The sequence below is a fragment of the Neolamprologus brichardi genome, chromosome 20 (genome assembly GCF_056152115.1).
Source record: "Neolamprologus brichardi isolate AB-2024 chromosome 20, ASM5615211v1, whole genome shotgun sequence".
In the NCBI taxonomy this organism is placed as follows: domain Eukaryota; kingdom Metazoa; phylum Chordata; class Actinopteri; order Cichliformes; family Cichlidae; genus Neolamprologus; species Neolamprologus brichardi.
This window is the reverse complement of record NC_142123.1, coordinates 30561672-30588418: the sequence shown is the minus strand read 5'-3', so window position 1 is coordinate 30588418 and position 26747 is coordinate 30561672. Positions and strand designations below refer to the sequence as shown.

At 40.2% G+C, this 26747-nt stretch overlaps 1 protein-coding gene across 2 annotated transcripts in view; it reads right to left on the bottom strand.

The window, feature by feature from the left end:
• The window catches only part of spryd3 (SPRY domain containing 3), a 74150-nt gene that overhangs the window by 39696 nt on the left and 7707 nt on the right, over nt 1-26747 (bottom strand). Inside the window, exons 4-7 of one of the 2 annotated variants that reach the window (XM_087833767.1) lie at nt 23473-23597; nt 22608-22743; nt 22328-22516; nt 586-735 (exon numbers count right to left, since the gene is read on the bottom strand). In XM_087833767.1, the coding sequence (XP_087689893.1) occupies nt 586-735; nt 22328-22516; nt 22608-22743; nt 23473-23597 (600 nt within the window). The remainder of the gene's footprint in view (nt 1-585; nt 736-22327; nt 22517-22607; nt 22744-23472; nt 23598-26747) is intronic. The other variant, XM_087833768.1, reaches the window with a different exon arrangement.

The following is a 26747-nucleotide window of genomic DNA, read 5'->3' as shown; positions in this document are numbered from 1 at the left end:
AGGCCATTAAAGAATGGGTAAACTGCTGGATAATGGGAATAAAAATCAATTATAAAAGGCACAGTACCAATACATTTACTACTGAACTATGCTCCAAAATCTAAAAACAGTTTTACCAGCTTAGCAACTCATCCTATTTTCTTAATTCACTGGGATCTGCATGTATGTGAAAGAACTTATAAAAGGACAAGAGTGCCGCTGCTCTTCCATCAGGCCAAGATTACAACATTCCCAAGACAGGGCCTGAGGAACATTTTGTACATGGTAATTATCTGCCTAGTTCCCAATTCAGGCTTTTGTCAAAGTTTTCCATCATTAGCATGTTTTTACCTCGACCACTTGTCGAACTATGGGGAACGGAAAGGGTGCGTATGAGTGAGTAGAATCCAAGAATAAGTCAGTGGGAGACGTGTTCATGCAGTCCACATGCTCTGAAACCATTAAGCTATGCTTTTTAATATATTACAATGTGGAAAATAGGCATGGTGGCTAAATGCTGAACACCCCCTCCCCCAAAGAAAAAAGAAAAAACAGTGACTGTAGGTGTAAAAATGTCAAAAGCTGTTCTTTTCTTAGAAAGCTCACCCTTCTTGCCAAGCCCAGGGCAATGTAGCATTTCTCCCCAGCATCGACTATCTCCACTTCATAGTAATGACAGCGGGTGGTGAGTGGCTGTCGGGCCTGGGCCAAACCCACATCCATAATACTCTTTCCTTTGCCAACATACTCCAAAAGCTGAGAAAGAAAAAAAAAACATGCAGAGAAGAAGAAGAATGGGGGTTAATATGCTGAGAAATAAACAACAGACTCACATTACCAACCAAAAGACTGCAGGGTTTCAGACTCTGCGTGATTGGCTCCATTCTGCAACTAACTGTGTTTATGACACAAGTATTAGCCCCTGAAACGTTGTAGCGGTGCAACTAGGAGAAAAAATATGAAGAAATATGCAGCTGAGGTCTACCATTACTTTTGTAATGGTTGTCAAAGGTACAGCTGCAGGCAAGCAGGGAACTGTGGTAATGTTTTCAAAGCACATACATGTAATCTCCATGAAAGCGGACACCCGTTGTTTGTTCAGCTCAGCCACTGCTGTCATTGTGTTTCTCTTACTTTCTCAACTCTTTAAGAGTTTGTATTAATGACCAAGTCCTTGCAGAGGACCACTTCAGCCTCTTTGAATTTATACAGACCTTTAGCTTCAATCATTTATGTTTCCACACCACTAAGTCATTTTTTGGACAAAACACTAACTTGTTCTTAATGAACATTGACCAAAAGGCACAAGATTTTAGACACTTATTCGGCATGAGTCACAGGCATCATATATAGTTTAGTGTAACCAATGCTCTTTTGTCGTTTTCAAATTTCACCATATTTGGTGAACGTGCAATATAATGTCCACCCTGGATGTATTTCAAATAATGTTTGGGTAAGCATTCATGGCCACTGTATAATGAAGTCTTTGGTCATCTTCTGAGGTTTTCTCTGGCAGTACCAAGAGGTTATCAAGGTTTTTTTTGAAAAATATCGCAGCAATTATTGGTGACTGCCATGAAATTTGGTACTGAATATCCATCATGTCAAAAAGGCAACATATTTGATCCCATAACTTGCTAATGGCACTATAATTGTCTGCCTCATCCTAAATATCATCTATATACATGCATTGAAATATGGTACAAATATTCTTGATTCCACACCAGTGAATCCCTTTGATATTAAATATCCAGATTTTACAAAGAGGACACCAGTTTACTCCAGGTCTTGGGTGTTAGGTGAATATCTGTTAAGGTCCCTCCTGTCCAGTCTTTAGTGTTGTTAGAGAATTGTTTTCTTTGTTTTCATCTGTGCCACTGTTCCTGGACGGTTCATTGTTAGATGGTTTTGATGAGTCCTTCAGATCTTACGAGAGTTTTCTTCTCCTCACTGATCTTCAAATAAACCTTTGCATTCTTCAGTGGTCTAGTGCAGCAGCCCCCAACCTTTTTTGCACCACAGACCGGTTTATGTCCGACAATAATTTCACTCACCGGCCTATAAGGTGTCGCGGATAAATACGACAAAATAAAACCAGTACCGGTACCAAAAAAACCCCCAATTTATTCATAACACACGGGAAAAAACCCCATGGAAACCGAGTTAACAATAAAAATGATTAACAAAATAACGCTGAAAACTGATAAAACCCTGAAAACTATGAATTTCACACCCGAGCCTCAACTCTCGTGGCCCGGTACCAAACGACTCACAGACCGGTACCGGTGGCCCAGGGGTTGCGGACCACTAGTCTAGTGAACTTCATCGTTCATTGCGAAATAATCACCGTAAGAAGCCCAAGATCGTGTAGTAACATCCCGTTTCCGCTGTGAAAGTTTCATCGGAAGTTCTGCTGAAAGATTTTGCAGGTGCGGAAAGGGCAGATGATCAAGACCCGTGGGAGTTTCATTTTGCACTTCACTGGAAATGTCTCACTTTTCCATATAATCCTCAACTGTACCAGCTCTTGTTGTTTGTGCAGCTTTCGCATTCTAAATGAATTAACTTTAAAATGGATAAGCATGAAATCCCAACAGGTATTCATCTTTCCCTCAAGATAAATAAAAACTCTACTTATCCCCTAAACTTTCCACTGGTAGGGCTGACAAACAAAACCATGAATGCCTTAGAGGAGACACCGTTCAAAAATGTCTCACCTGTTTCTATGAAGGCAGGGTGGATAGGAAACACAGCTGATCAAGCTTGGGCAGGACCCAGTGTTGTTATAGAGGCCAGGGACTTAATTAACCACGCAACTAGCTGTTACAAGTGTATCCTAAGTGAGTGGGCATTATGATAGATTGACACTTCCAAACCCAGTCAAACCCTCACTGAATCGCCCACAGGGACTATCCTACAAGTACGAACAGCCACTCCAGACTGAAGATCCATTACTTGATGGTAATACAATTACTTTCAATTCTATTTTGGTCTTAAGCATCTAAACAGGTGAAGATGGGTGGGAACAGGTGAGTAGGTGGACAAAGCCTTTAGTCTGAGCGGAGTTTCCATGTCACGTGAGTGAACGTGTGAGCATGTGCGCAATGAAGAATACACCCCCAGGCTGAAAGGCTAGGATGACAGACGAGGTGGGGGTGGACAAAATTACTTCTGCATTAAGCCTCTGTGATTCTGAGCGTGCAACACCACCTGGGTGTGCTACGATTCAGTAGCCAGCCACTTAAAACGACACACCTGGTGGGAAAAGCTATTCAACATGTATGTCAAAAAAGTCAAGTGTCTCAATTAAGTTATTACAATTTTTTTCTCTGTGTTATTTGCTGTTGCTTAGCAATCTGTCAAACTGAAAATGATTCAGAAATGGAGCCGAGGCAATCGAAGGTGATTAAACTGGTTAAATAGGACTGTACTTGTGTAGTTCATGTAGTTACACGCATTTTATTAACAGACATAAAAACCAAGAGTTATTGCAGCATTCCAAGTATGCAGAGACTAAGGAAACCACACAACCGATATCAGATTGTTATATTAGATAACCAATATAATAGATTGCAGGATTTCAAGATCTTTTTATAGAGCTAACGATCACTACCTAGGACTTACTTTTCTTATGGGACATACAGTCGACTCTCTGCCAGAAAAACTAAATGGTAAATGGCCTGCATTTGTATAGCGCTTTTCTAGTCCTTAAGGACCCCAAAGCGCTTTACACTACATTCAGTCATTCACCCATTCACACACTGGGGATGGCAAGCTACATTGTAGTCACAGCTGCCCTGGGGCGCACTGACAGAGGCGAGGCTGCCGGACACAGGCGCCACCGGGCCCTCTGACCACCACCAGTAGGCAAACATGGGGTTAGTATCTTGCCCAAGGATATTTGGCATGCAGCCAGGAGGCAGCCTGGGATCGAACCACCGACCTTCTGATTAGTGGCTGACCTGCTCTGCCACCTGAGCTACAGTCACCCAAGTAAGTACACCTCATGATTCGACCAGTCAGTCGTCACATCGATCCCTGGTTGAGGACTGTGATATCAGCATAGTGCCATGAACATTTACACTTCATTCGCTGCGGTCTTTTCCTGGCTGCTCAGAAAAAGTTATAGAAATCACAGATTCAATGATGGGATAGGAATCGAACAAGCAGAAACAGGAAAAAAAAATCAGTAGTGAAGATTTTTCCGCAGTTTTATGCAGAACCCATGTTTTCCAACTGCTGCAGCAATTTCCCCCTGTGCCATCTGGGAATCCCAGCACTCGCTCTCTTTGATGTAGGATGTAAAAATGCCAGTGGAGACCAACCTGCTCACAGACCTGTGCCTGAAGCCCAGCCACAAGCTGAAATAAATTTTTGGTCCCCACTGCCATACACAAGGACAGCCACAGCAAGCATTCAGTTTTGGGGGCTACCTGGGGATAAATACCCACTGCAGAAGTCCTGCACACAAGGTTTTTCCTATATATTGGATAAATGTGCCGCCCACCAAAGACGTTTTGGCCTTCCCCCAAAGGAAAATTACCAGGACTGTGATTTTAAACAAGTTAAACAACTGGGGAGGAATTTGCCCTAAGTGAGCTAATACAGACAATTTTTGGGCCAATCGCCCCTATGTGCTTAGTCAATCTGCCAAAGGCCTATTTTGAGTCAGGAAAAACCCTGACATACCTTCCATGAGTATTAATTAAATCTGAAGTGATTTAATAGCCAGCCAGCAGTTGGTAATGTAACATCCCATCATCTTCTTGTCTTTTATTTCTTGCAGTCTTCTCCATATTGCTTTGCTGTGTGATAGATGCCTAGTAGTGGCAGCAAATATTTCCTCTTTTGTTCTGCAGAGTCAGCATCAAGTGATATTTGCTTGGTTTTATGCCAATTTTTTAAAGTTACTATATTACATACATGGAAATGTTAACTAATATTTAGACTTTAAGGCTATTTTTTGTTGTTTCATTGATAGGGTCACCATCCCAGTCCTAGTATTTCCAACTTGTGTTTGTTGTTGTTTTTGTTGTCCAAGTTCCTCTTGTGCTGAAACATAAAGCCAACACCAAAATCTGCAGTTCCTTTAAAAGCCACCAGAGGCTGGCTGCAAAAAACGACTCCAATTTGAAAATGTCCAACTTTACATCACTAAAATTTACGCTAACAGTCTGGTACGATTAATGGTTTTGGCTCTCTGTTGATTGTCTCTACCTTCATAAAAATCTCTTTATTAATTTTGTTATTTCCTTTTTTTTGTCTCATGTAAATATGGTCACTTCTAGGTCCAAAAGAAAAACTAACAAGGCAGGAACCAAGATGCTCACGCTGAAGCTTCAAAATGTAGAGTCCACAAACCAAATGGGTGACAGTGACAGTTTTATATAAAGTCTATGTCCAGACACAAAAATGAGGGTAACAACAACAACAGTTATCGCAACTGAAAATTCACACTTGGTGCCATTTTCGACTTCACCAATTAAAGTGTACATTTTCTGTCTTCACTAAAAAAAATTAAAAAAGAAAAATCTGCTTTTAAGGGATCAACAAACAGGATTTCGGACATCACAAATACAGTGGATACCAATTATGGTCCAACATAATCTTTTGTGCCCAGCAATTACCTTTTTAAGTTATTCTTATATTCTGGAAATATTGTTGCACAAAAAACATATTTTTGTATGCTTTACTCATTATTAACTAATGTCTGCTTATAGTTTGATAATACTGTTAAGCACTAACTGTAACTGTCTGCAGAAATGTGTGTAATGTGTGTTTGTCAACATTTTAACAGCACAGTATGTGCCTGAGCAGCAAAAAATATTAAGATTAAACGCAAACTTAATCTGTAGTGCTACTTTTTCTGCTTAACATCTATAAGTTTTTATACTTTTGAGTGATTTGCATTCAACAGAGAAGCAGTAACTGCAGATTGTTCGCCGTATTAAAGGCTGAACAGTTTCTTCCCCCTTTCACAAAGGAAATCTCCACAGTAACCGGTGCCAAAGCCTCATTTGTTTAGTCTTTGTAATACCGTGTTGATTAATTGTTCATGGATAGCTTTCAACATTAGCCTCCACCTTAACCTGCTGCAGTTCATGCCTGGACAGCTGCTTCTCTTTTGGGAGAGGAGGAAAGAGTTTCGGTGTGATGAGCACTCAGTCACACCTCTTTTTGCTTCTTGCTGCTGAGTAATGGAAGGAGGAGAGAGACAAGCGGGCAGAAAAAGAGAGATGTAGCCTTGAGCAAAGCATGCCTCACTGAGACAGCTGACAGCCTCCCTCTCCCTTTCTTTTTTCTTGCTATCTCACTCCTATAATTCTAAGCGGTGAGAATGGTAATGTTGGTGTGCAAGGCCATGTTTTGTTGAGTTGCTGCCTGGGAAACAGATGTAACACCCAGACATTGGTCTTGCCAGCTTCCTGTCACAGCTAACAGGGAAGCTTAAGTAGAAGGTAAAAATGAAATTAGGAGACTGCTTCTTTATCATGTGAATCAAATCTGAAGACCAACTTTTAACCCGATTAAACACAACACCTGTGTGACCTCAGTATCCGTCAATTTTATGTAGGCTGTCAGAGCAAAACAGAAATACACAGTCAACAAAAGCGATTCATGACTCCCTCAGTTTGAGAACAGAAGTCTGCCGATGAGAGGATTGGTAAGCCTAACAATACTGCAATATTCCACATATGTCAGTGACATTTAAAGTAAGATTTGATTTTTCGCTTCAAACTGCTCACTCATCCAAGTGACTTCTTTTTCTCCCACTGAAAACGCTGCGTCCAGATGAACAGAATCAACTCTTTGGGATTTCCTTAAGTTAAAACAGCACTGATACTGTCCCACAATTTGATCACCTGCTGAAAAACCCTTACTACTTCTTTGGGTTTTCACTGCATTTATGTATTTTATTCTTTTCATTCTGAACATGTTTTTCCTTTTCTTTTTATTGCATATGCGCTAACTTATGGACATCACGATGGTGCCGTGTTTAGTACTGTCACCTATATGAATGTAGGGTGACCAGATGATCGGGTCTTCCCAGAAAGTGACATGTAACTCCCATTGCACCCTCTTGGACTGCAGGTAGCAATGGAAGTTCTGCAGCATGCTAACCGAAGCGTGCTACAGGCAGAGAACCCATTCATGTGCCACTACACCGAGGCTGGAAAGTCCTGCTTGCATTACTTCAATAAATTTAGTTGGAAACAGTGTAATATGATAAAAGGCTAAAAGCTTAGGTTAGTTCCATTTTTATTTATAATGAAGATTTAAGCACGGTGGCACATATACAAAGGGCAATTACAATAAATACATATAAATCATTTGGAATCAGCTAAATTGTTATTTTAAAACATCATTATCAATATCTGAGCATCTCCATTTCTCACTGTTTCACCTTCTTTTTTGTGCCCTCTTACTCTCTTCTTCTGTTCATGATCCTTAAAATAAATCCTCGCCATTTGTGTGCTTAAAAACTAAAAAAATATGGACATAGAAAGTTGACTGATTCAGGCCAAAAGTGGCACCCTGGTTTGGAAAATATATGAGCTGGCCTTGTCCTTGGAACAGAGGCTGTGATTCCCTGCTCTAATTCATCTCTCACTTGGGTTGGATGGCCTCCAGTAGCTAAATCTGACTTGTCCATCAGTCACTTTTTTAATGCATGAGGTATCCCAGATGAAAACTACTGCCATTATGCTGCAGCTGGTCACAGCCACTCTGTCATTGCTGCTTTTTAATGGGCTTCCAGCCAACAGATTATGAGTACTGAATGCAGCCACTGATACGGAACACAGTTAAAAGATACTCTGTCTTCTTCATGTCATGACTCTGTTTACATTACAAGCACAACGCACTTTACCTAGGAATAAATTACCTGAACAAAATTACTACAACGTACTACAACCTACTCATTAGAAAGAACTGCAAACATGCCCGAACAACGCTTAGAGCAGGTTTCCCGCTAAATCTGAAAAAATATCTTGTTTGCATTTTTGCAGAAAAACATCTCATGAACGTTCCTTTAGGACAAACTTTTTTTTCAAACCGCCTTCAGAAGTTCACTTGGCACCAACTATATGCAAAATCTAAACGCAACCTATAATTACCACAAAACTGACAACAAGCGAGGTGAAGAAATGTGAACATTTACCGTCAGAAGACAAGATGATATTTGCCTGGGTGCATGCAGAATGCCTCAAGGCAACATGCCCACCTGCAGTAACACCCAAGACAGTGAGAGAGTACGCATGAAACCTGAACACAAACCACAAGTTATCTCATGAAAGAAGACAGGAAAACAATAGGCACACGCAGCGATTTGACGGTTCAATCAATCAGTCATCCCTGAGAATATTCAGCTGAAACCTTTGCGAGCAAAGACCCACATTGTTGCCCTTCACTGACACCTCATCGCTCACTGGCCACGCGGAGCTTTTCGTCACCTTTTAATACACTCCATTTATTATCACCATTACCACTGCTGAGAAGATGTTGCCCAAATTAACTCGGGGCTCCAGTGCCAGCAGGTATTGCCACCAGTGCTGATTTATTTGGACAAAGTTGTAAAAAGTTAACAGTTTCACAGGATGGTTGCCACTGCCAGAACCCACCCCCCAAAAAAACCTCAACATTACTCTTGGGTAAGAAATAAACAGCGCCCGAGAGAGGATGCCATGAAAAGATGGCAACACATATAGGTTTAGAATAATGAATTCCTAGTGCTAACACTTCATGCTGCCAGACTGCTGCTGTATGTTTGAAACAAGAGCACAATTCAGAGCAATGAGGAAGGTGTTTTATAACAGGATGAGGATCCAAGTCAACACTATTGTCCAAAGACAACACCTTTTCAAGGTCTAAGCCAAACTGTATTCCCCAAGAATATTTCAAGAGAAATAGATTTACTAACATAAATGCATATATAGGAAACATTTGCACTTGAAATCTGCAAATGGGTTAGGCTGCCCTCTAGGTACATTTCATATTTTTAGGTTATCAGTAAGTATAGAAGCATTACTGCAAAGCAATACTTGCAAATGCAAACATTCAAACACATTTTCTCGCTTATGAGTTTAGTTCAGCTAAACTTCATTACTTTCAGATGAGTGAGAAATTTAAAGAAAAACCAACGTAAATTGCCCAGGCCATGTGACAAGGCACAAGACATCTCCACAATCTTTAGTGGAATTTGGCATGTCTCTGGAGCTCTCCTACCGGGATTAACACCACTTGTCCAAAAGATATCTCCTGATCTGGTGCTTTGATGATGTGATGGAAAGCACTGTTTAAAACATCAGTGCAGAACAAAGCACAGGTGTTTAAGTGGGTTTAAGATGTGATGACTACAAAAGCCACCGCAGGATGGAAATATCCCCATCTAAAGGACACAAGGGGTCATTGAATGGTTTGATTGATGTGAAAATGACGTGAATTGTACAGCATTTAGATCAAGCGAGATATGCTATGTATGTTTTGTTACATCTTTTCATTAAATAAACTATTGATTTTAAAATCCTTCTCCTCATGCGTAATGTTCTGAATTATCCTCAAGACGTTACAGTATTATATTGTCCCGATAGAGCACCTGACTCTCAGACTGCAGGCTTACGTGGTTCCTAACATATCCAAAACTACAACAGGAGGCAGACCCTTCAAGCTGTCGCATCAGCTCCTACTTTGGATTCAGGAGACAGAGACTACCTCTAATTTTAAGGTAAGGCTCTAAACTTTAAAATTTTGATACAGGTCTCTCATTAGAACATGAACCATCCCTTAGTTATGCTGCTATAGGCTCAAGCTACTGGAGAATTTCCCATGATGCACCTTCTGCATATATCTCGTTTCATCCCATATGTTTATATACAACATGCTATCAGATTTGATCAGAGTTTGAGTTTTGTTCTTCTCTCTCTGTTCTCTCCCTTTGTCTTCGCTTTCCTTACCCTCCAACCAGCCGCAGCATATGGCTGTGCCTTCCTGAAAATGGATCTGCTGGTGGTGTTTTCCTGTTACAACAAAATCCTCTTTCCCATTGTTGCCAATTTTTTTGCTCACAGTGAATTGTTTGGTTGTTGAAGTTTTCTCTGTAGCACTACAGTGTTCTTACCTTACATTATAAAGCGCTTTGAGACGATCGTTGTGAATAACCTGCCTAATAATGCGCACATCCCTCTTTGTACCACAAAAAAGACTCTTCAGGACACTGATGTGGGATTTCTGCAGTGTTCTGTAAAGTCTGGAACCAGGACTTTAACGTGTGGTGGGGTGGGATACTGATCTGGCTTTGTGGCACTTCCTGCAGGTTCATGATCAGATAAAGATTTCAAGACTTTTCGAGGCCAGGTCAAAACATTGGGTTCAGGGATGTAGCACTGCCTTGTAAAACAACAGATGAAGAACGACCTTTTGAAAGAAGGATCCCATCCCGCTAGAAGAGTTTCATAGATTCAGAAAATCAGTGCCGCACTGAAGCTGTTCTGGCAACATTTGACGGACCAACGCCTTACTAAGACATCTTTTTGTTGGCTTTTCCTTCCATTTGACACCCATCTCTAACTCATAATCATCTACAACATCCTTTGGGTCAGCTATAAATCCAGCTGGGTTATCTTGTGTGAAGTGGCTTCACTCTGCCCAGCCTGGATTAAGTTATTCATAGTTTCCTCTTTTCTCACGCTGATCAGTTCAAAGAATGGGAGGCGATCATGATGGTGCCATCATCTGGCTGCAACTACAACAACTTGATGGGAAAGTTGTGAACTTTCATCCAGGAGCAGTGTCATGGTGGCGATTCACGACTATTGTTCCCAGAGGAAGGAAGGAAGGAAGCAGGCAACCTTTGAGGGGCGTTGGTATTACAGCTGGCTCTGGCAAGTGGAAAAGGTAAAACAAGGAATGGAGCAGCGATGGAGGACAGTGGTTCACATTCACATACGCTTTGCTGCGTGGCAGACGAGGAGATGCTCCTGTGAGGATACTGCAGTGTGTCGACAAGTTTGTTTGCTTTTGAAAAACTTCTGTGCACTAATACAGCGCCAAAAAATGTCGGCCTGAATATTTTTCCAATTTCTACATGTCGGGGAGTGGTGGAGAGAGATATGGGCATGAGGGGGTGACGGTACACTTGGGAAAACCGATAACTGTAGACTCAGGTGCCGTCCACTTACTTGTCGGCCCGCTCATCCGCAGCTGAGGGGATTAAGCTGGTGGGCACAGTGACTGCTGTGACAACAGGAGGCAGGGGATTGGAGGCTCATGTTCGCACTGAGCTGCACGTACGCAGTGGAAAGCCAGCCAAATGCCTCCTCTCAAGAAAAAACAGCAGAGCAGAAGCATGGTGGCGAGCGAAAAAACATCATTCATGTAGAGTATTAAACATGTTTGCCTAAGACACCTGCTGCTGACAGTCAAGAGAAAGGTAGAAAATAAATAAATCTCCCAATGTATGTGTGAGAACTTGAGATCACTTTCAAAGGTACATTAGATTTACCAGTGTAAAACAGGAACCCTGAACCCTGAAGCTAAACAATCAATCAAGCCTTTTCTAAAGAGCGGTAAAGGCCCGATTTACCAGAAGAGCCGGGGCTCGAAACAGCTGTTTTCATTTGTTAATGTCAGGTAATCCAATCACTTTCACACCTCCATTAACCCACAGGGAAAAGAAACTAAAAGGTTCATGCTGAATGTTTGTCTCATGATACGATTTAGTCGTGACAGAAGACCATCATTAAACAAAGTTATGAGAATTAAGAATGAATCAAGTAAATATTATATTATTTGAGAGAAGAAGAGAAAATGTAGAGACTCACTACCTTTCACGGTAAATCAGAAATCTGACTTGTATATAAAATATTATTATTTTATTAATATTAGTTATCTGGTACTGGAGGCAACACTTTTCTATTTCATTGTTCCCATATTAACTTTACTTGAACAGGTTGAACAGATATATTTGGCCACCATTTTTAGCATTTTTTTTTTTCAATTTTATTTCTCATCTTGCTAAAAGAAAAATACCCTCTGCAATCAGTTTACTAGCAACCTTTGCTTTTATTTTAAAAGCTCCCTGATAACCAGCTAGTTCTGTGGGTTAGAGATGACCAACATTATTCACGTCACCTGCTAGTGGTTTAAAATATAGGTTTAAATAAGGAGTACTTTCAATCAAGGCATTAAGGGAAAACTGTAAACTCTACAAGTTTTCATCACATTATTTATCAAAAGGGTTGCACTGTATATGTTGCACCCTGCATGTACAGTATAAACATAAGATATGTGCTTACTGATAAAGACAAATGCCATGTCTCTATGATGAAAACATCTTTAGTCAAACAGTGAAGCAGACAAATTCCCCAAACAACAGTGAATGAAATTTGTTACATTTAAAAGTACATGTAACCATGTAAAGCCAAACACTCATCACGTGTTTGAGTCATAGTTTTACCAGTACAAACTGCAGTTTTTGTTTTGTCTTTGCATTTTATTGAAAGCCTAGATATCTTTTGTATAAAAGCTAACGCTATTCATCAGGTAAATGATCCTTAAAGATGTACATAACCTCAACTGAAAAGGTAACATCTGCTGAACTAAGGCGCATCATTTGCTTCCCAAAGAAGAACTGAAGGTTTTTTGACATAAGAAGGATAATGAAAGAAAAAGCCGAGGACAGGTGGTAACATTATCGGCCATTCTAGTTCTTGAGATACCGGTTAATATCGCCTCGTTTGTAAGTGCGCTGCACGCCCCATCGCAAAAATACAGAAAGAGGGTTGTCACAACATCAGCACACCTGAGTGACTGGCATTTTCACACATCTGTTCTTGTTTATTAGAACACGTTTCTAAGTTGCAGCTTTGTTAGTGAAAGCTCTGTCAGTTTAAGACAGTTGTCATCATAGTAAGGACGAGGCTCACTTGCAAAAAACCCTTTGTGGGTTGCAACGTCCATATTCAATAAAATAACTGTCAATGACACATTTCTCTTTTTTCAGATGTTAAAATGTACGTCGTACTACTGGTATGTTTTAATTCCCAGAAACTGATAAGATTATTAACACTACAAATGTCATGATTTGTAGTCTTTCTGTAATTTGAAATAATCTAAATAATAACTGAACTTGATTGCCAATACGTAACTATTCAAGCCAACTGTTGATTTAAATTCTACTTGGATTTTGTTTTTTGTACTTTTTCAATAATTTTTCTCAGGGTACAAATAAAACAGATTCTAAGAAACCAATCATGTCAACATTTTCAAATCTGGTGGTTTTTTTTGCCCTTGAGCATCGTGATTTATATTATAGTTAAACAGCTCACATACGAAGAATATGATTGTATTGTTTTTAATTGTAAGAGTGAGTGAGTCAGGAGGGTTTTTAAGCTTTGTAAGCATATTTACTATGTACTTACTCAACTTGTACCTTCTGTATTGCACATGTAATTCTATTTTATAGCTTATTTAATCTTGCACATACCTTTCCAGAGTCTACAGATGTAAACTGGTTGCTAAATCAAGTGCATGAAATCTTTTCTATTTTGAGATCAATGTTTTTGTAACCAACTAAAAAGCTGAAGTCTGTCTCCTTAAGCACCTCTGTCCCACCTCCAAAGTTGTTATTTTTAGAAAGTTCCATAATCTGTAAACTTCCCGTTCTTAACAGAAACACGTGCTCATTGGCAATATCACCGTTGATTTCAAAGTTTTAGGCCTGCGGATCATCACTGATAATTAGAGCTTGGTCCCTGGCTACAACTTCAATCAGCAGAGGTTTGCAGTTCCAAAGTTGAAGGATGTACAGTACATCTCAAAACCAATAACCCACTGGACTCTAAAGTTTCAGGTCTGGCTCAAGTTGAGTCAGTGCTGTCCCAACACAGGCACTGTCTGCAAGGCCTCACTTCCACTAACTGGAGTCACTGGACTGGATTTCTGGACAATTTTTGTGGTGTTGGTGCTTTCTGGAGCATTTTTAATGACATTATCTGACTAATATTATGGTTTATCGTGGGGTACAAACCACCTGGCTACCTGCTACCAACCAAATCAACAGCAAAGTTTTATACCTCTCTGCGGTTACCAGCGGGTGCTCGAATGTTATCCAAGTATGGGTTTCACAGAGACTGGCAGCGATCTTCAGCAACTAACCACAATTTTCCCTTGCAGCCACTGGCTCCCAAAGGGTTTCCAACTGGTCTCTGGGCCTGTGTGACTGAAGCTTTAGCATCTATTCGCAGGTTTGAGTGCTACACCCCTAGTTTATAGACATAGCTAGCAAATGTTAGCTAATAAATTAGCACTACGCCTTCTAGTTCAGTTCTTCTTACAGGTACCAAAAAAAAAAACAGTTGGCAGCATCCAAAATGTCAGTGTCTATGATCTCCTGTGATACCGCAATGGATTTGTCTGTGTTTTACAAATTCTGTGGTTTTGATCCTAAAAGGCTTAAAAAAAGAAACATTTTTCATTTCTGGTAAGCAGAATTTTATGATCACACTGTGCATAAAAAGGCTTGTAGCAAAGAGAGGTCTTTGTTATATTTCCTAAACTGAAACAATTGCATCTGTTCCAAGTTTACATTTTGCTTAATGACAAAGCTATTTTCGCAACATGAAGCTTTCACTAAAACTCCTTAAAGCTAAATTCATGCCCACAAGGACACAGCCATTAAACTATAAGACACTTGATTTACTTCATTTTTTCCATTAAAAGAGAAGCATGAGTTGAGAGCATTTATTACCCTCAACAAATGGCCTTCAGATGAGTGATAAAAAGTTTGAAAGGAACAAAGATTGCATCAAAATAAAGATTATTCAAAACAGAAAGAAAGAGGCCAGAGCCAAAGCAGTAATCTCTTTTATACCAGCTACGTCAGAGCCATTTCAAGGACATGCAAGAGGAATTATGCAAGTGTAATATTTGGTGAAAAGACATAAAATGGAAAGAGTTATAAAAGAGAGATAGAGAGAGACAGCGAGAAACACGTGACTGCATCAAAGAGAGCAAGAGGTCTACATATTTGGCAAGGAAGGTATGAAGAGTGCTCTAGGATGAGAAACCCACCTATTTAAACAGGAGTGGCCATCCCCCTACTGTAAAATAAACAGTTCACAAAGGCAAAGACTTAGCTGCAGACAAGTCACTACCATCGCCATTGTGTTCTGTGCATTCTGCGGCTTTGCTCTTCTCATCAAAAGCATACCAGCCAGATAACTCATTTATCTTGCAGCAGTCTTTTCCATCATCCTGCCTCACCACCCATCCACCCACCAAGGATGACCATCCTCCAGAACAGTGATTATCCATACTTGCTAAATAGTTAACATGTAAAAACTATTCCACCGTTTTGACTAAATGTTGGTGAGGTGTTGATGCCTAATTCATCTATGGCAACGTAACGGTAGATCCGCAAGTCTTCAGAAACCACAGACACTGGAAATGTCTGTTGCATAGCCACATGTACAAAAAAGAAAAGAAAAATGATCTTTAAAATTGACCTCACAGCTTTAGGCTGCACTTAAAATCTACATGACTGTAATAAAAATGGAATAAACAGGAAGAGGAGAAACAAAGCAGGCAAGAGTAGAGGAGAGATGGGAGAAGTAAAGGAGACTAGGATGAGAAACTACGAGAAGAAAGGAGGACATGGAACAAGGAAAGAGGATAAACAGGGCAGGAAAGAGGAGATAAAAGTAAAGGCAAGGACAGGAGACAAGGATAGAGGGGGGTATGTGGTACAGTAGATGAAAAATGAGTGAATAGGGAGAGGACAGGAGATATGTATGGAGGAGATAAGCGAAGGAACAACAAGGAGACAGGAAAGGAGTTGATGGTAGAGGAGAAAAAATGAGGGCAGATGACAGGAGGAGAGATAAAAAGGAAAGTGGAAAAAACATGAAAAGAGGAGATGGACAAGAGTAAAAGCAGAATAACTGACTACAGCAGAATAAAGAAGAAGGGTAGAGAAGAGAAAAGCAGGTCCAAAGACAGCTGGAAAAGTTGAGGCACACTGAGACTGGTTGAAACCGCACAATGAAGTGAATTAAAAGTCAAAACCAACAAAGAGATTAAATGAGACCACCTTGTGGCTGACATAATGTTGAAGCATAATCCTGTTACGCAAAGAGTTCCAATGATCAAGACAAAACTCTGCACTTCTCCGACGAGCTTTTCATTTCCTCTGTCACACTTTCCCTTTCTCTCTCTTGCTTGCTTCCCCCTTAAACCAAAATTTTCACTGTCTTCACTGTGTACACAAAACCCAGAACCTGACAGCGTTATCAGTCCGAGTATTAGCACTCACTTAAACCCTCACAACGGTGATCACATAATGGATTTTAAAGGTACAGTTCATCCCAAAAACTAGACCATTCCAGTTAAAAATAATTCACAAATTGCTGTGACCACCTTCACGTAGGAGCTAGTTTCCTTTCTGTGCGTCATAGCAAAAAGATCCCGGGTTTGAATCCACCAGCTGGGCCTTTATGTGTAGAGCTTCCACATTGTTTGTGTGCCTGTATGTGTCGTCTGTGGGCCCTCCGGCTTACTCCCACAGTTCAAAGACTTTTATATTTGGGTTACTGGTGACTCTAATGGTTATCTGTCTCTCTATGTTAGCCATGCAGCAGACTGGCCAGACCAGAGTGTATCCGACGTCTAACTCATGGCAGCTGGAATAGGCTAAAACCCTCCTGCAACCTTGAATTGGATAAGAAGAAGAAGGTGGCTGGCTGGATGGAGAGATACAACCAAAAGAAGAATGCAGCTAGCTAATATTACAGGGACCTGCCACAGTAAGGCAAGTCTTCATGGATGAAAGGGCTCTTTCTTTTCGGGAAGCCATATTTAAGATCCTGTGTTTGTGTCCTTTGTATAATTCTTGTGTTAGGGAGAGAGAAAGGAGAAGAATTATGGATATTCTAAATCTTGAGCAGGCAGGAAACCACAATGATGAAGAAGGAAAAAAGCACACAATGGAAACAATAGCTGGAGGCGACACTTTCAGTTGTTTTACCATTCCACTTTACTACAAATAAGTTTTTATTATTACGATGACAGTCTTTTTTTTTCCTTGGCCCAAGCTAAACTGAAGGACCAATAACCCAACATCAATATGGATACCAGAAGTTACTTATCCAGGTCTACTCAGACCTAACTGGCCCAACCTGCAGCTCTGTCAGACCAGAGACATAATCTCCCCAGCATGTCTTGGGTGTTCCAAGAATCTGTTCCCAGGATATATCCAAAAAACCTCAACTGGCTCCTTTCGCTGTACAGAAGTGGCTACTCAACTCTGAGCTTCTCACCAGCGCATTTCTGCTTCTTGTATCTGTGATCCTTTGCCTTCACACTTGGCTTTCTCTTTACCACAAAAAAACGATAAAGAGACTGCAGGGACACAAATATAGTCCTGAAAAAAAATCCTAAACATGGTCATACTTTTAAGTGCCTACTGTCACCGAGTAGGGCTACAGTCAGCTGCCTAGTGAAAGCTGTAGGTAATGGAGCGACAGCTACTTCACATACTGTGACACTGCCCTTTGTGGCAGTAGACTGTGAAAATGTATAAACATGCAATTCTTTGCTTTGACGTTATAGATTACACAAAACTGTGTCACAGTTGGTGGACGCAGTTCAGTAGAGATAAAATAACTGCTGCTTAAAATGACTCCAGTCGTGATTTAAAGAGCTCTTTGAACACCATCAGTCAAGTGCAATTAAGTTGCAGTATAATCAAGAAAAGGTAGAAATCAATGCAGCTCATATCTCCAAAACCAGGCAAGACACGCCAAAAATAATATAAAGGGTAAAACAGCACTCCATACTCCAGGAATCTACATATATCTGACTTTTGGGTGAACTGTCCCTTTAAGTGTCTGTTTCTTCATGAAAGAGACTAAGAAAGGGAGGAAGAATAAAGAAAAAAATTATTGCCGGGCAGCCCACACTGCCAGGCCAGCCCAGCTGTGAAAACCTCCAACCACATGAGAAAAAGTAAAAGATTCCTTAGAGTCCCATTCCTGCACTTATTGAATTTTTACAACCTGGTGTGCTTCCAGGCACTTGGCTCCAAAAACACTTTTCGTGCCACTGCCACTCTGCGGTCCAGAAAAACAGAAAAGAGAGACAATGAGCAAGACGGCTGGCTGAATCATCCTCCTCACCCACACACTGGCCTTCATCTCCCCTGTGTCAATGACAGACCCACCTGTAGCCCTGTGGCTACTTGCTGAAGCAGAACAAAGGTGTTATAGACCTCCACTGTAAACAGGTGGGAATAAAGATCTGTGATACCTCTGATGACACAGCTGAGCCAACAATGAGTTCCATTCAAGCCGCCACCACGAACTGTTGAATCATAATCAGATTGTATATAAGAGGTAGTACTCACGTCACCCTCTTTGCAGCCAGAAGTTACCGTATCTGAGAAGGTGTGGAGTACCAAGTTATCAGATAACATTAGCACGGTTGGTTATAAAGATGCATCACAAACTTTATGGCTGAAACACAGACATACACTGGCTAAGAAAATAAAACAATTTCACTTTACCAATCTGAGGCACTAACTACCCTACCTCACCTTATCTTAAAGCAGCCAAGAATCTAATTTAAGCCCAACAGGATCCAGACTAATAAGTTAGCTGCCATATATCAGACTGTCAACATGCTTTGTAATGCTTTAAACATATTCTTTTTAACAATTAAGTCTTCATCGTGTAGCACTCAGTTTTGTTTGTCTGTCTGTCTGTTTGTTAGCAGTCTAACGTTCAGAGTCGCCAAGATATCATTTTCAATCACTTCTGTATGATGGTTGGTAGGGCTGTGCGATATGACCAAAATCTCATATCCCGATATAAGACAACAATATAAATCACAAAAGTTTAACATCTTTCTGTAAATTCTGTGAATCTCGGGCAGCTCGACTTTAGTTTAGTGTTTCCAGCTGGGCGTCGTTTAACTATACATTTTTAGACATAAGTTGTAACAGGCGCCGTTTTCTTTGTATTTATTACACGGCATGCTGTGGGGAAAAGCCTGTTTATTTATTTTTTAGTACCTGACAGCTCTTTTTTGCTTCTCATTCGTAAACACTCGGCATACTCACTCACATGATTTTAGTTTATTTTGAAAAGCCTCAACATGATCTTTTCAAAATAAGAGCTTTATTGTGAAAGGTTTACGTGGAAAATAAACAAGCGCACATTTTTGCTAACGACAACACGTAAAAACAGGCGCTTGTCCGTCCGTAGTGTGGTTATATTAAATATAAGAGAAAGAGAGAACTTTAAGAGACTAATATAGCCACTACAATGACCATCAAAATTATGAAAAAATATTGCTGTAAACAGTTTATTTTGCAACACCACGAAACAAACGATAGCATGATAGGAAACAATAGGTGTTTTTATATCGTCATTCGATATATATCATTATATATATAATTTAATCTTGGTGAAAATCAGTCATGTCAAATATTATTGTTAACCAAATAATAATACCTGCAATTTTTTATGGATTACCTTCAAACTTCAAAACAATATACTAGGCCTCGGGGGACATGAGTATGTAGGTTGGCTAAGCATTTGACCTTGACCTTCACTGTTAGCGCCCGAGGTCAAAGTTGACCTTGAAAAAAATGTAAAGAAACCATATCGAGTAATCCATGGAGAGAGCTGTACAACACATTTTAATTTTTCAATACCTCGCCCTATGATGTCACAGTGTGACGCCATAACAGGCTGATGTCAGTAATAAAAAAAAAACCCATCATAAAACATCAAAGTTTTAGAATAACCCTCGCGTTTTTGTTTTTTAAGCTTTAACGTCTAAAAGATATAAAACCTAAAACTGATTATATCAGACAGCGAATAACTGGCCGATCTGCACCGAGGCCCAGGGTAAGATAAAGTAGGACTTTGGAATAATGAATGATGCAAAGCTAGAATAAAAACACAGAGCTAAAAATTAGCATAATAGATCAACTTCAGGCAGCAATAGATGGCTTGTTTCAGATAGTGGATGAATTGAGTAACCGTGTGTAAGATAAATAAGGGCTACTTTTAAACGGTAAGTCATTCAAAGCTGGGGTGGTTGAATCCAAGAATTAAAAAGAATGGAGTCTGAACTTTAAGCAGCCTTATTTTTTTTGTGACTGTAAACCTGAGTGAAAATGTGAACACCAAATGTTTTGTGAGTGTTGTATGAGTGGTGGGTTTTGTTTTTTTTATTTTGTTAGACCGCTAACACAGTACTATTATGTCTGCTTATTATGATGGCAGTTAAATGATTACCATGTGGAAAGCGTTCTGCCACATCCAGCAACCTAATGGAAGTTTGGTAGATCCTGTTCAGATTCATGTGCAGATAAAAAGTTGGTGTACTGCCCTGCTTGCGTGCTTAAGCTCTGAGGGTACAAATGGCAAACTGTTGCATCACCCCAGACTCTGATGCAGCAGAAAGGCAGAGAAAGCACAGCAGACACGACTCCTTTACTGTAAGTCGGCTGTTTATCTTGTTAATGAAAGTGATGTGTGCAGGACTCAAAGGAAAATTCCTGAGCGGATGTCATGAAGCAATCTGCAAAACCCCTCCAAAGGTGACCCAAATCCCGTCACGGCAAGATGATACAACGGCTGAGACAAAATAATTCAAACTGAAGTGGTTGTGTCTGGAGCTTTCCCCGAACTTTAGAGAGCATTAAGCACAGCTGTCAACAAAGAGGGATTTGGTAAAGAACAGGCAGTTGAAGGATCTTGTAAGAGTACAGAACAAACATGGTGGAATGTCAACAACTGCACAGAAGAGCAAGCTGCAGAAAAGCCACACTATAATCTGTCCCATTCAAAAGACATGTGTTCAAAAAACCACATGCGACGTGTTTGTTTTCACATACTGTACATGGCCCAAAAGAAGGAACATAAACAACAGGCAAATACTTCAACCACTTATACACGAGTACACCACACCATTATACTTCTGAAAACAGTACCAATATGTAAATAAACATCATCTCCTAAATCATTTAATGAACTCAGAACATTTCTAAATAACATGGGGGAAAAAAGGCTGACATGTTTAAATGAAGAGATTCACTTTCAGAATGCAAGAAAATCTAATGTTTTGTAGCCTTGTTGCTTCATTTCCTGCTGCTACAACAATAATTCACTTATGTGCAATATGCTATGCAATTTTTTCCATGCATTAGACACTGTTTACTCCCAGTGTTGGAATGAATACTAATGTGGCTTCCTCGGTTGTCCCAGTTGCGTCCAACCAGCAATATATTCATTTTTCTTTTTGCAGAGGACTGACAGCAGAACACAAACAGTGTTGTGGCTTCAGATAACATTTTTCTAGTGAAAAGACTCAAAAAGCAGCAACTTAATGCTAATTGCTGGATGTTTGCCTATTTGCTAATGTTAGCAGGTAAGCTAACAATAGCCAGAGTTGGACAGGCACCAAACCTGGGACTACTAACACAAACTTGGTGTCTCTGTGATTTGGTTGTAAGTTGCTCTTAATTTGAAGAAACATCCAAGAAAGATGTTGATACAAAGAAACATCCCTTTGTATCAACATAAAAAGTTCCAGGTCTATTTTCTGTCAATAAAATCTGCATCAAGCCACATTGCAGACATCCACAGCACAGAGAATCAGGTAAATTTTCATGATTTTAAGTCACATGCTGACCTATATGCTCTACTTCTCCTGTCATTTGAGGGTCAAAACACAACCGAAAAAACGTGACACCACAGGCACACTGAAGTCTTCTGAGGTAATAGGACAAATGCATTTAACATATGCTTTAACATAAGCTATCCTATTATTATAAAGGGGATTTCATAATTATCGTCACCCCTTATAAAATTAAAGAACCACTGAACTGAACAAATATTTTACTAAATTTTTTCAACTAATTGATTTTAGGTCTGCTGGTTAACATTTCTTCTTCACTACGTCTCACAAACACAAAAAAATGCAGGGCAGCCATCCCATAATGGACTCTTCTGACACTGTTCATCCCATAATTAATGGCTTTGCTCTTCAACTGTGATATAAAAACAAAATTACACAGAAATTAAGTCAAAAAAGAGGTTTTACAAAATCTTCACTAACATTAAACATCAGAGCTGAGAGAGTCGGAGAAGCAGCACGAGTTCCTTCACCTTCTCGATGTGGCTTGAGTGACTGATCAGTAATGTTTAGGAGGCAGCCCAAGCAAATTAATTACCACCTACGATAACCTTTTTCCACTAATATATAACCAAAAGCACTGAACTTCCAATGTTTCCAAACATCCCTTTTAATCAAACAAAGAAGGAACAAAAGAACCTGCTCTTACCGTGCCGCTCACCCTGACGTCATAAAGTCGTCCCCAGTCGTCCTCGTGGCTGTCAACCATCATCATACTATCATCCTCCTCCAGGAACCACTCAGCTTGCAGGTCGACCTTCACCTCCTCCCCCATAGAGTGCATCCCCACAGCGGGGAACAGTCCCTCTGCCGACACGGGAACCTCTACTGAACCCACCTGGAGAGAAAGCGGGTGTAAAAATCCTGAATAAACAACCCTGCGTGCCCATTTGAAATGAGCGTGTTATTATTAAAACAAAAATACCTACCTCTTTCCCGTTTTTGGTGAAAAAGACTGTTGTGATACCTGCTTCTATATTTTCTGAGTGTATTCCACAGCCAATGCGGTCACCACGAGCACATTTCGGGCCAAACTGCTGCCCTACCGGGTTGCCATTATACAACCTAAATGGAAAGAGGAGATAAAAATCCTTTTAAGAAAAGTCCAAGCTTCTTTGAACTACAACCGCATACTTTGTAATCTTGTACAGCTTTCACTACGCAAACCTTGTGTTGCCACAGCTGTCGCGCTCTACCACAAAACAAGTAAAAGAATGCAAAAATTATTTCAAATATTCAGTAAACGCAGCCAGACAAGACGAAACGTTCCATTATCTCACTTAACATGAAAGGAAATTAAAAATATGTAAACACAATTACTTTGAAGCGCATAATTACAGCTCACTTTGGCTTGATAATTGGCCACACATCTGTCTGGTGCTGAAATTTGGTATCATCAAGTGAAATTAGATGCTGACATATGAATCAGTTCCTGAGGCAGAATGTATTGCTTTGAAAAGTAAGTCACGTGTATAAATCCAACACACAGTATTCATAGGACGAAGCAAGCAAAACTGGAAGGTAAAATATTTAACTGGTCACGCTCCCTCATCACAAGAACCTGCTGCTTATTTACTTGTTCATCAAACAAAAAGAAAAAAAGTAACCTTAAACTTCTGTTAAATTTCCTTTTTGCTACTATTAAAATAGTCACACAAAACAAAATATCAACAAACCAAGAAATGAGGAAATGAGCAAGTTAACACTACCGAACCAATATATAAATGCAGCAGCCAAACCATGCCAGAAACCACCACTGCCCTGTAGCGTATAGGCAACTCCAGTTTGACTTACTTGCCGTTGTCAGCGTGATAAGCTACAGAGTATGGCAGCCAGCCCGGCTGGTGGTCCAGCCTGTAGAATTTAGGCACCAGGCCCACGGCAATGGTCCCTCTCACTCCTGTGTCCACTATGGTCACCTACACAAAGACACACACATTATATTGAAAACACACTACAGTGGCATCAGTTACAGTTCATTTAAGCCACAGTGCCAATAATGCCTAAAACATCGATAAAAGTCAGTGTCTAATGCCAGAAGCAAGGGTAAGGGTATAATATTCAGATATAAAATCCGCAGCCTGAACTAAGTGTATCCAGGTCATTTACAATCACATTAAATTAATTCAGTGCCACCACGTCTCCTGGTGGTCTGCAGTGTCTGTTGGCAGAGGTATTTGGCTATGCAGAGCAAAGAACTATTAGTACGAACCCAATGCAGATGGTGTTTGCACGCTGTCCTCCAAATGACAAAACACATAAACCGACAGCGATTACACTACAAGTAACTTGCTGTGTTGCATTGGGATATTATATTCCATATACTCTCAAAAAATACAAAGGTACTTTCATATGCTCCCTATTTTCCCAAGGGATCAGCACCGTGGATGGACCACATGTTTGATTTGGCACAGATTTTACACCGGATGCCCTTCCTGATGCAACCCTCCCATTTAGCCAGCCTTGGGACTGGCACTAGGGACCAGCTACGTTTGTGTCTCGAACCGGGGATTTAGCAAGAATAACTAGCTTGAAGTAATTGTTTCCTGTATGACTTTATCAGTCTCTCACATCTTTGTTAAGGAATTTTGTCCTTTAAATGTCATTGAGGTTTGTGGGCATCCATTTATGCAGAGCTATCTTAAGGTCCCACCACAGCATTTCAATCGTGTTGAGGTCTGGACTTGGAGCCATTGCAAAAGCTTGGCTCTTCATTTTTCAGTTTATCACATTCACCCCACATCACCCAATCATGACCCAACTTTGCAAACGTAAACCATGCTGCCATGACCTTGTTAGATAGAAGAGGCTTTCTCCTTGCAATCCTTCCAAACAAACCATACTTGTTCAGTCTTTTTCAGTCACAAGCTTCAACACTTAACGTTGTTTACACCATAACAGCCATAGCCAGCTGCTTTTCGTTTCCCCCACAATGGCCGTTGACATTTTCTACTGTTACTGTTTGTGTATAAAACACTTCTGTACACACTATACCTCAGCACTTCTGAATATCAACACTTCACAAAAATTCAGGTTAATTGCAATATTTTTTTGTTTTTTTTTTGGGGGGGGGGGGGGGGGGGGGTTTAACACCCAATTCACCTCATATGCTCTGGCTGGCATTCATCAGTAGCAAATGCATCCTGCCGGTCTGCAGTTTACCTGAACTTTTCTCTCGGTAAACATTTTTGTGTTTTTGCCAATGTTAGCCACTGTTAACTGGTGTTACTGAAGCTTTCTTTGAATTCTTTCGATCTAACATTGTCAGGCTCAAGCATAGCAAATAAGCTCTATTTCGAAATGAGAATGTAATGAAGCTGTTTATCAAAACAGTGTGATGTTTAAACACTCGAGCCTAACATTAGCTAGCATAATGTTAGCCAGCTATAACAACAACAGCTATGTCTGTTATATAGCTTATATATATTCTATGTAGCAGCTATCCATAGACGAGAGAGTCGCATGTCTGTAGGGCTGGGCTATATCATACCGTTCACGGTAATACCGGTGTAATTTTGGGCAACGATAGGAAAATGAAATACTGCGATAGAATACGGGTAAAACACGCATGCGCAGTGCCTTTGTTTACATACGCACATGGCGGCGACGCAGAATGAGAAGAGCGAAAGCGGATCGTTAAATGAAACGGATGAACCAGAATTGGTTTGTAAAAATGCTGCAACTTCAGTGGTGTGGAACTGGTTTGGCTTTTGTCCGTCAGACGCACAACAAAGCACTATTTTTGGTAGAGCATGCTAGCGGGCCGTCGTTATTACCGAGTTGTTTGGAAAATACGGCACACTTAAAATCAATCCTTTGATTTTTCTGAAAATCGACAGTGCCCCTTATAATCCCGTGCGCCTTATGTATGAATTCTGGTTGTGTTTACTGACCTCGAAGCGATTTTATGTACACGGCGCTCGAAAATCTGTCAAATGTTTTAGTACGACTTTGCTAAACTACGAACCCGCACTGCTTGATGGATTGTCGGAGCATTACGGCATCGTAGGCAGGAGCCTCGCGGAGTGGTACGTACTGTGCTTCAACATAATATTACTGTATTGTGTGTGTATAACCTCTTTTTAAGTTTTGTGGATATTATACATGGTTATGCTGAGGATATGTCGGCCAATTTCCACTGGAAATGCCTTTTGGTTAAACTGTCAGCAAGGAATTTGCATTTGCACTGTTACATTTTTATATAACTTTAATCCACTTAAAAAACAGCTGCTTGTTTAAGTGAAAATACATTGACGGGGTTTTTTGCACTAATAAAGTTGTGGAGTTGTAAAGTATTTTGTCTAGTGTCAATTATATCGTCAGTTATATTGTTATGGCAAATTTTCAAATGTATATCGTGATAAATATTTTTGGTCATATCACCCTGCTGTACATGTCTGTTCTGCTGATGGTATTAGTAATTACATAAGCATATTTATGTGCAGTTTTTTACGTTAGATCCCTGCCTTGAGCTCAGAAGATGAGGCTTGTGATAAAAGAGGAAGAGGATAGGTGAAGATGAGGGAAGAGCTAACAGGAGGAGGAAAAACTGATGAAAATATAAATGTACAAATCTTAAATGGTTATGTATAGTTTTTAAAAAACTGATATAACTGATAACTGATACATTGTGGTTTTGTTCAGGAATCTGGAACATTAGAATACATTTGTATTTGGGTATAAAGGGATAACACGCTAACTGGGGTCAGCAGAATCTGCTATAGCTTTTGGGGTTTTTGCACGTTCTCTGAGCATTGCACAGTCTGCTGTTGGGGAGAATTTGCTGGGACTTTTAATCCTGGGAAGACTGTGGTTTTGTTTAACACACACCTGAATGTTCAAACCTGCAAAGTGCAAAAAAACCTGCTTTTTTCCAACTGGTGTTGAAACAGTAAAGGTATACTTAGTTTTTCACAGAACTCGATGCAGTCTTGTAAAAAAAATCATTGATAAAAGTTTCTTTTCATATGACTACAACGATTTGCTCATATTGCCCAGCACTAGTCAGACGTTATGCAATCCTAATCCTGTACAGGAAAATGGCCCCATCCGGTTTAAATCTGTATCAG